The sequence below is a fragment of the Lipotes vexillifer genome, unplaced genomic scaffold (genome assembly GCF_000442215.2).
Source record: "Lipotes vexillifer unplaced genomic scaffold, Lipotes_vexillifer_v1.1 scaffold261, whole genome shotgun sequence".
Taxonomy (NCBI): domain Eukaryota; kingdom Metazoa; phylum Chordata; class Mammalia; order Artiodactyla; family Lipotidae; genus Lipotes; species Lipotes vexillifer.
Window position 1 is genome coordinate 296,350 of NW_006778216.1, and position 9,628 is coordinate 305,977.

Consider the following 9,628-nt stretch of genomic DNA (forward strand, 5'->3'; position numbering starts at 1 on the left):
CGTGTGTCTCAGTGACCCAGCCGCTGGGCCGAACTATCCCCGTATCTGGTGTCCCCGCGCCCCTTTAACACCCGGACAGGTGCAGGACGGCGACGCCTCTGGTTGGCTGGCGTCGGGTGACGCAATGGCACATGGCCCGCTACCATTGGCTGTGGCGCGGGCTCCGCCCCCCGGACTGCAGAGCCGGCGGAGGGCGCACGTCTTACGCAGCCGGCGGCAGCGGCGGCGTTGAGGAGGCTGAGCGTGTGGCGTCCGCGGGCTCGGTGGGTTGTCTCTTCCTCCTCCGCGGCCTACGTGGGTCTGGATACTTCCTTGCCCGCTCGGGGGCCGTGCGTTTCCAGTCTGCAGACCCCGAACCTGACCCCTTCTCTTGGTATCCGGATCCGGGCTCCTCCCCCCTCCCCCAGACCGGGGTTCCGGACTCCTCCCCCCAGGACCGTCCGTCCGACGTCTTCTCCCGCAGTATTTAGGAATCTGATCCATTCTCCTTAATTCCGCTGATCCTCCCATAGGAGCCATATCCCGACCCTAAAACAATGGGCTGGCTCCTACCCCCTTGCCGAGGATCCAGGCCACCTCCCCTCGCGGTGACGAGGATAACTTGTTCCCGTCCAGGAACTGCAGAATAGGCTCCTTTCCCCAACTATCTCCCCTCCCTCTGCCTTACCCCAGTCTAGACCTTCTTTTCTAATAACACAGATCTGGGCTCCCAGACCCGCGGCATCTCAGAACCCACGCTTTTCTTTCCCACTTGGCCTCTCCAGCGAACCCTGCCCATGTCCTGTGTCTACAGGTCCCCAGTCTGGGAAATGATGGCCCCACGGGCCCCGAGGGGCCTGGCCCCAGCTCTGCTCTGGGGCCTGAGCCTCTTCCTTGGCCTCCCAGGACCGGTCTGGGTCCAGCTTTCTCCGCCTCCCAAGTCTTCTTCCCCCACTGAGCCCCATCCATGTCATACCTGCCGGCGACTGGTCGACAGTTTCAACAAGGTGGGTGCACCAGCAGTGTAAGAGGAGGGGGCTAGCTACTATTAGCACAGGGGTTGAGAGCTGGGAGCTCTGGCATACGAGTCTCCATAGACTCAAGTGTCCCAGCTTGGTTACTTACTGGTTGTATGGCCTTGGGTAGGTGCCTCTCTGTGCCTCAGTTTCCTGGTCAGTGAAATATAAGTGCTAGAATGTGCCAGACACTGTACTTAGCTATTACTAGTTTTCTCCATTTCCAGGGCCTGGAGAGAACCATCCGGGATAACTTTGGAGGTGGAAACACTGCCTGGGAGGAAGAGAAGTTGTCCAAATACAAGGACAGGTAAGGAAGAGGCTGGAGGGGTGGATTTGTGTATCTAACATCCCAATCTGTGCTCTGCTGGTGGAAGCCTAGAGACACTTGGGGAGCACTTTTTCAACAAATGTCACTGAATATCTATAGGAGAGCACTAAACAAGCCAAGCAGAATTCTTTCTTCAAGGAGCTTCTCTTCCAGTAGAGGGAACAGTGAATAAGTAAGTAAATAATGTCTTATCAGGTGAAGAACAGTAAAGCAGAATGGTGGGAGGCATGGCGTTCAAGGTATGACATTCGAACAGAGACCTGAGGTGCAGAAGCAAACTGTGCGACAGTCGGGGAGGGGTTTTGGACAGAGCGGGCCTGAGCTTGGTGTATTTGAGAAGTGGCTGGATTTGGAGTGAGCAGAAGGGAGAGTGGTGGAAGGTGAAGGCAGAGAGCCTTGAAGGCCGCAGAAAGACATTCAGATTTCGTTCTGAGTGTAGCGGGAAGTCATTGGAAGGTTTGGAGCAGGAAAGTGATGTGGTATTATTTGTACCTATAAAAGGTCACTTACACTAACAGACTATAGGGGGCCAAGATGGAGGAGCAGGAAGACCAGTTGGGAGGCTAGTGCACAGTCTAGGCGTGACGGTAGTGGTGGACCTGGTGAGAAGGGGTCAGATTCTGGGTATATTTTGCAGATAGACTGATAGGACATGATGATGGAATCATTATGGGGTGTGAGAGAAAAAGTAGAATAAAAGGTGCTCACTAGGTTTTGGGCCTGAGCAACTGGGTGAATCGTGGGACTGTCTTCCAAGATGGGAGAATCGGGTCTGGAATCAGACGTTCTCATTGAACATGTTAGGCTGAGATGTCTGTTAAACAGTCAAGTAGAGTTAGATTTAGGAGTCAGGAGTTCAGGGTAGAAGCAGGGCTGGAAACATGAATTTGACAGTTATCAGCGTATAGTCAGCGTATAAAGGCAGGGGACAAGATGAGATTTTATTGAGAGGAGAGGCCTGAGTCCTAGGCCCTCTAGCTTTTCAAAGTCAAATTGGAATTAGACCAGGTTGTCATTTCTGACCCTTTGTACCTTAGGGTCACCTCTCTGATCCTCAATTTCCTTATCTGTAAAACGGGAGTATTAATGCCAATCCTATTTCGTAGGATTGTGGTAAGGATTAAACTATGATACATCCTAGAAATAAAAGTTTCGTTATTACATAACACTGGTCATTTTCCTTTCTCTCAGTGGGGCTTAGTTGCCTCATTTGGGAATGAGGGGATTGACCAAAATAACCCTAAGGGCACTTCTAGCTCTCTAATGGTTACTGTTTTTTTGTTTTGTTTTAAATCACCTCCTATATGCCAGGCACTGTGCCAGACCCTTTAAATGTATAATATAATACATTTTATGTGTAAATGTATTTTTAAAAAAAATTTTATTGTGGTAGAATGCAATAACATAAAATTTACCATTAGAGATATTCAGTATATTCAGGTTTTGCAACTATTGCCATTATCTAGTTCCAGACTGATTTCATCCCCCCCAAAAGAAACTCCATCCCTATTGAGCAGTCACTCTTCATTCTCCCTCCTCCCAGCCCTTAGCAACCACTAATCTGTTTTCCATCTCTATGGATTTGCTGATTCTGTTGGAATCGTGCAATATGGCCTTTTATGTCCGGCTTCTTTCACTTAGCATAATGTTTTCAAGGTTTGTCCATCTTGTAACAGATATCAGTACTTCATTCCTTTTTAAGGCTTAGTAATATTCCATTGTATGAATAGATCACATCTGTTTGTCCGTTTATCAGTTGATGGACATTTGGGTTGTTTCTACCATTTGGCTACTGTGTATAGTATTGCTATGAACATTTGTGTACAAGTTTGAACACCTGTTTTGCATTTTCTTGGGTATGTATCCAGGAGTGGAATTACTGAGTCATGTGGTGATTCCATGTTTAATTTATGGAGGAACTGCCAAATTGTTTTCTACAGTGGCTGCACCGTTTTTCATTCCCACGTGCAATGTAGGAGGGTTCCAGTTTCTCCACATCCTTGCTAACACTTGTTATATGATATATTTTTAACCACATCTACCCAGCAAGGGTATTATATTCTGTTGTACAGATGCAGGGACTGAGCTATCTTCCAGGCAACTTGGAGGAGAGCCATTGTCCCCATTTTACAGATGAGAAAACACGTTCAGGAGAGGCTAAGTTACTTGCCGAAGGTCATACTACTAGATTGGAACCCAGGTCTCCCCAAACCAATAACCCTTCCATTGTGGCCTCTGGCCTTTGACATTATCTGGCATGAGGTGAGGAGGGGGGAGATTGTAAGGAGGGTGGTGGGTGGGCTGGAGTGTGTTCCTACCACCCATCCCTGTCTGGTCAGCGAGACCCGCCTGGTAGAGGTGCTTGAGGGCGTGTGCAGCAAGTCGGACTTCGAGTGCCACCGCCTGCTGGAGCTGAGTGAGGAGCTGGTGGAGAGCTGGTGGTTTCACAAGTGAGTAGCGGGGGCCTTCCTGGGAGGGGCTCAGGCAGGGCTGCCTGGTAAAGCAGAGGGTGGCGAGCTAGGGGCTGTGTCCTCATTCAGCTCCTTCCTCCAAACCCAGGTGTGCTGAGGACTTGCTGGGGGGCCCAAGCTCTCACTCTGAGCTGCAGACTGCCCCTCTGTCGGACGGGGAAAGGGCAGCCTTATGGGTCTTATGCCCAAGATGGGCTGTATCACAGATCCTGTGGGAGGTTGCGGGAGACGGCAGCACCTCTGACACTGTCTCAGCCCCCTCACCGTCCCTCCGCCTCAGGCAGCAGGAAGCCCCAGACCTCTTCCAGTGGCTCTGCTCAGATGCCCTGAAGCTCTGCTGCCCCTCAGGCACCTTTGGGCCCTCCTGCCTTCGTGAGTTTTTCAAGTTCCTCTTGGGGGATGGAAGGGGACTGCTGGGGCCAGGGATCCAGTCCTGGCTCGGCCCCTGTCTGGCTGTGTGAGCTCAGGCTGCTCGTATCACTTCTCTGGACCTCTGTTCTCGCCTGCCTCACAGGGCTAGTGAGATGAACAAATCCATGGGGAACGGCTCTGAAAAAGGATATGGGGTTAGACTGAGTCAGATGCGGCCGTGGTTTCTGTCATGTATTTAAGAAATGCCCCCCCTCACCAGGCATTTCCCATGTCTGGACTAAGATGACCTTCCTAGGGACGGACAGGTGCTGCTGAAGGCCCTGTTGTCACCACCTTTTTCTACACACAGTCCTGAGGCAGGAGCTGAACTTAACTACCAGCCCCTTTTAGAAAAATCTCTCTCAAAGCTGCAGATGTAAAGAGCTAGCAACAAAGATGGTCAATTCAGTTTTTATAAAAAAAAAGATTTGTAAATAACCTAACTGTTCCACAATGGGGTGTTGGTTAACTGAATTTCATACAGTTTTATGATAAAATATTATGATGTCATTAAAATTGTTTCCTCTCCAAAAATGCTTACTAATATGGGGAAAATATTCTGTACGTACAAGGTTGTATTTACGATCCCACCCGGCTTGGTGTCTGCCCACAGCCTGTCCTGGGGGTGCGGAGCGGCCCTGCGGTGGCTACGGGCAGTGTGAAGGGGAAGGAACTCGAGGGGGCAGCGGGCACTGCGACTGCCAAGCCGGCTATGGGGGTGAGGCCTGTGGCCAGTGTGGCCTCGGCTACTTTGAGGTGCAGCGCAATGCCAGCCATCTGGTATGTTCGGGTAGGTAGTCAAGAGGCATGGCTTTGGGCAGGGGCGTGTGGGGTACCTGCCTGCCCACCCTCATACTTCCCCCATTCTACCCAGCTTGTTTTGGCCCCTGTGCCCGCTGCTCAGGACCTGAGGAATCAAATTGTTTACAGTGCAAGAAGGGCTGGGCCCTGCATCACCTCAAGTGTGTAGGTGAGTGGGACCCTGCCCTAGGTCTGGAGGGGTGGGCAAGGTCTTGGGCTTGGTCCTCCATCAACATACACATCTCTGGGCTAGACCAGTCCAGTCCCCATCTTCATAGAGATATCAGCCTGGTTGGGAAGGCAGAAAAGTAACCAGGCACTTACAGTATAGACTGATCGTTGTACAGTGAGAAATGTCTCTCTTCCAGTTCAGTGGTAGTGGGGAATCAGGGAAGCCTTCTTGGAGGAGGTGTCACTTGGGTCAAGTCTCGAAAATTGAAGAAGGGTTAACCCGGAGAACGAGCATATTGAACTTGGGGTCAGGAAACCTGTGTTCGAGACGAGGGTAAAAGCTAAGCTGCTGTAACAGAAAGATCCCCAAAGATTGTGGCTTAATGAATTTAGAGGTTTATTTTCATCTCCTATCACAGTCTGGAAGCCAGTGGTCCAGAGTGGCAGAAAAGCTCTGCTTGTCATAGTCATTAAAGACCTAGATTCATTCTGTCTTACTGGACAGTCATCCCCTTGGGTGTTGAGGCTGGATCACGGTCACCTCTATGTATCATGACCTGGTATTCAGGAAGTGCAAAAGAGAAGAAAGTGCACGGAGGATCCAAGTCTGTTGTATTAAGGCCAAGTAAAAAGTGGAGCACATCACTTCTGTTTACAACACGTTGGCCACACTTAGCTGCAAGGCAGATTGAAAAACACAGTCTCTAGCTCGACAGCCCTGAGTCCAGCTGCACCTCTGCATCTGTGTTGGTGGACAGCCTGCAGTATCAGCCACACTGTTTAAGCCTGGGCAAGTCCATTCCCAACAACCCTGGCCTCAGCTTCCCTGTTAGTGAAATAGGGATTGAAATCCCCACCCTGCTGGCCTCTTTGCAGACATTGATGAGTGTGGCACAGAGCGAGCCAGCTGTGGAGCCGACCAGTTCTGCGTGAACACGGAGGGCTCCTATGAGTGCCGAGGTAACTGTCCGCTCCTGCGGGGGAGGGGTGTGGGGAGGGTAGAAGGAACTGCTCCACGCCTTTCCCCCAAAACTGCCCTTTGCCCCAAAACTGCCGCTTTCCCAGGTGCTGGCACCGCCCCCCCGCCCCGCCCCGCCCTAGGCCTCTTGTGGAGCAGGGCTTCCCCCAGGCCTATGGGCAGCTCGCACCCTTGTCTGTCCTCTCCCTTCTCCAGACTGTGCCAAGGCCTGCCTGGGCTGCATGGGGGCAGGCCCTGGCCGCTGTAAGAAGTGTAGCCCTGGCTACCAGCAGGTGGGCTCCAAGTGTCTCGGTGAGTGTCCTGCCACCTGGGAGCGCCTCATCCACCACAAATTGACAGGGGCCGAAATGTGGATGGGGCGTGGGAAGGAAGGGTGGAATGTTGCCTGGGTCAGCACAGAGCGGGTGTCAGGATGTGAGTGAGACCAGAGTCAGGGGTGCTGCCTGTGGGACCCTGGCGGTCAGGGCTCTGACCTCTCCTTGGCTTCCATCAAGACGTGGACGAGTGTGAGATGGTGGTGTGTCCAGGAGAGAACGAGCAATGCAAGAACACCGAGGGCAGTTACCGCTGTGTCTGTGCTGAGGGCTACAAACAGATCGAGGGCATCTGTGTGAAGGAGCAGATCCCAGGTGAGCCCCAGCTTGGCCCCAGAAACCTGGGGAGGGGAGGTCCTCATCCAGGGGAAGGGCAGGCAAACCCCTCCTTCAGGCAGCTGCAGGCCCTGGCCCACCTGCACTGCCACCCAGCCCTCATGAGGTTGCACTGGGACCCGAACCCCACCTCTGACCCCCAGGGTGACTTCTGGTGACCTCACACCTCCCAGGGTAGAAAGGAAATCGGACTTGGCGTCAAATCATTCTGTGCCCGCCAAGCCTCTTTCTTCATCTGCCCTTGCCCTGCCTGAGGGCTCTTGTAGGCCGTGGGGGTGATGAGACGAAGGACAATCACAGTGATGACGATAGTGACCACTTCCACAGTTCCTGTGTGTCACACGCTGTTCCAGGCATATTGCATGTATTAACTTATTTCACCCCTAAAACAAATCCAGTGCTGTAGCTATTATTCTCATCCCCATCTTGCATAGTGGAAGCAGGGACGCAGAGAGATGAAAAAACTTGTCCAGGGCCCCATGGCAAGCAGGTGGCAGAGCTGGGCGTCACATCCAGGCACTCTGGCTCTGCAGTGGGGCTAGTACACATGCTCTGACCCAACTCTCCCACGTGGCCTTGGGCAAACCTCTTCACCTCTCTGTGCCTCAGTTTCCCATCTAGTAAGACAGGGATAATAAATGCCCGTCTTGGAGTTGTTCTCAGCAGTAAATGACACTGTATGCTGGCGTGCCACGCAGGCGTGTGGCAGTGATGATCAGGTGTGTGGGAGGCTCCAGGAACAGGGGATGAGTGACGGGCGCTTCTCTTGCCCAGAGTCAGCAGGCTTCTTATCGGAGATGACAGAGGACGAGCTGGTGGTGCTGCAGCAGATGTTCTTTGGTGTCATCATCTGTGCACTGGCTACGCTGGCTGCCAAGGGTGACTTGGTCTTCACCGCCATCTTCATTGGGGCTGTGGCAGCCATGACCGGCTACTGGTTGTCAGAGCGCAGTGACCGTGTGCTGGAGGGCTTCATCAAGGGCAGATAATCCCTGCCACACCTGCAGCATCTCCTCCTGCCCAGGCTGCCCCCAAGGTCGGGACTCTCCCACCTGGACACTTGAGGCACTTGCTTTATTTTTGAGTGCGGTAAGCACCCTCTACCCACCTTATGGAGCAGCGCAGACACCTGGGCCTGGGCAGGTGAGGCCCTTGGGTGAAAAAGTAGCCCTATAGGTGGGTGCCATGAGATCTTGGCCTTGGGGCACTGGTCAGGCTTCACAGTGTTGTGAATTTTTTTAAAAAGTGTCTCCTCATTGTGGCTGCTCGTGAGCTTTGGCCCCTGCCCAGGATGTGGGGGGAGGGTGTCCCTTCACACCCCCCTCCTGCCAGCTGCATGCTGTCAGCTCCTGTTCTGTCCTCACCCCCTTGCCCCTCAGCCACTGATTTATTTATTCATCTCATCTCAGGAAATAAAGAAAGGTCTTGGAAAATGGAGAAGCTTGTCTTACTACCTGCCCCCACCCACCATGGGTTGGCCTAAGCTACTGAGAGACGCTCCACCCTTGGGGAAGTTTCCTAAAACCCTGGGAAACTGAGGGTATCCTGATGGAGGAGCAGCAGCAGGAGGACAGAGGAGAGGGTTGGCCCTGAAGCAGTGTTAAGAGAAGGGAGATGGGATGGAGGGACCAGGCTCACGAGTGGACCTTTCTCAGTTCAGTACCAGCTATCATTTGCCAAAGGACCCTGACAAATGACTTTCATCTCTGAACTTCACTCTTCTCATCTATAAAATGTGCATGATAACGCTTCTCACTCAGGCTTAACGTGAGAATTAAGGTGATGGATGTGAAAAGCTGAAGACAGTGTACAGCAGACAGATGTTCCATGAAATATTGATAGCCATTATTTCTAAAGTCTCCAAGGGTTGAGGGCCCTTTCCTTTGGAAGTCCTCCCCTCCGCAATAAACACGGGACTTGAAATCACTGGGGGTGGGCATCTCCTCTAAACAGGATCCTGGCATGGCCGGAGGGAGGCTTGAGCCAAGTCCTAAGCGTTTATTTCTTTGGCACAAAGAGGACAGTCTGGACAGTCGAGCCTCATCTTCACACTGGAGAGTCCGGATGGGATGTTAGGGCACCTGGACCCTGTTCCCCATTCCCAAATACGTGCATGTCCACCCTGTATTCCGCATAAGTCATGGCCTCTGTGCAAAATACCCACTGAAAAATAGAGATATTTTAAAAAACAAAAATCTGGGGGTGGGGGTGGGTTCGTGTCCGGCTGTCTCCGGAGGCTGCAATCAGTTGGGGCCCAGGAATACTCCCGGAATGTTTTTCAAATGCTCAGCATCCCAGAAGGTCATGCCGCGGTAGGGCCATCGAGGGCGGGGCCCTGGTTCTGAGTTTCTGGACCCCCTCAGAGCTCGATGGTGTCACTGGAGGCGCTGCGGGAGTCCCCGGGCTTGCATTGAGGCTGGATCCCATTCTGGGGCTCCCCGGGCCGGGCGGGACCCAGGGCAGGAGCTGGGGCAGACAGTAGCTGCACCGTGCTGGGCAGCTCATCCAGGGGCAGACTGTCCATCGACGACAGCCCGTGGCGCCAGGGGTTCCAGCTGATCTTGAGCGAGCCCCGTGAGAAGCTGTCCACGGAGCTGCCGGAAGCCGCCCCTTCAGGCTCGTCCGCTACATGTGGTGGGACCGGGCCGCGCACGCGCACGTCGCTGAGCGACCGGCTGCGACCGCGGAGGAGCGAAGAACCTGCGCCGTCTAGCTCGGCGTCGGGGTGGCTGCTCCGGCGCGGCCGCAGCGCGCCCCCGGGCGGCGGGGAGGCCAGGCCACGGAGGCCGCAGCGCCGGAAGATGCTGTCTCGCACCAAG

General features: G+C 53.4%; 2 protein-coding genes across 2 annotated transcripts in view; one reads left to right on the forward strand and one right to left on the reverse strand.

Annotated features, from left to right (window-relative positions):
- Positions 1-799: 799 nt before the first annotated feature.
- On the forward strand, positions 800-8,246 carry CRELD1 (CRELD disulfide isomerase 1). Its single transcript, XM_007451538.1, has 10 exons — positions 800-986; positions 1,223-1,305; positions 3,666-3,776; positions 4,078-4,169; positions 4,822-4,998; positions 5,083-5,178; positions 6,057-6,140; positions 6,355-6,450; positions 6,654-6,788; positions 7,584-8,246. Exons 1-10 carry the CDS (start codon positions 810-812, stop codon positions 7,796-7,798), a joined length of 1,266 nt encoding a protein of 421 aa, XP_007451600.1. The 5' UTR covers positions 800-809; the 3' UTR covers positions 7,799-8,246.
- Positions 8,247-9,168: 922 nt separating this feature from the next.
- Positions 9,169-9,628, reverse strand: part of PRRT3 (proline rich transmembrane protein 3) — a 3,722-nt gene continuing 3,262 nt past the window's right edge. Inside the window, 1 exon segment of the mRNA XM_007451539.1 lies at positions 9,169-9,628. This exon segment is cut by the window's right edge and continues 10 nt beyond it. Coding sequence (XP_007451601.1) covers positions 9,169-9,628 — 460 coding nt within the window.

Coding starts and splice junctions, on each gene's coding strand:
- CRELD1 (XM_007451538.1), top strand. CDS start 810: ATGATGGCCCCACGGGCCCCGAGGGGCCTGGCCCCAGCTCTGCTCTGG. Junction 4,999..5,082: donor CAGCCATCTGGTATGTTCGG/GTAGGTAGTCAA, acceptor CATTCTACCCAG/CTTGTTTTGGCCCCTGTGCC. Junction 6,789..7,583: donor TGTGAAGGAGCAGATCCCAG/GTGAGCCCCAGC, acceptor TCTCTTGCCCAG/AGTCAGCAGGCTTCTTATCG.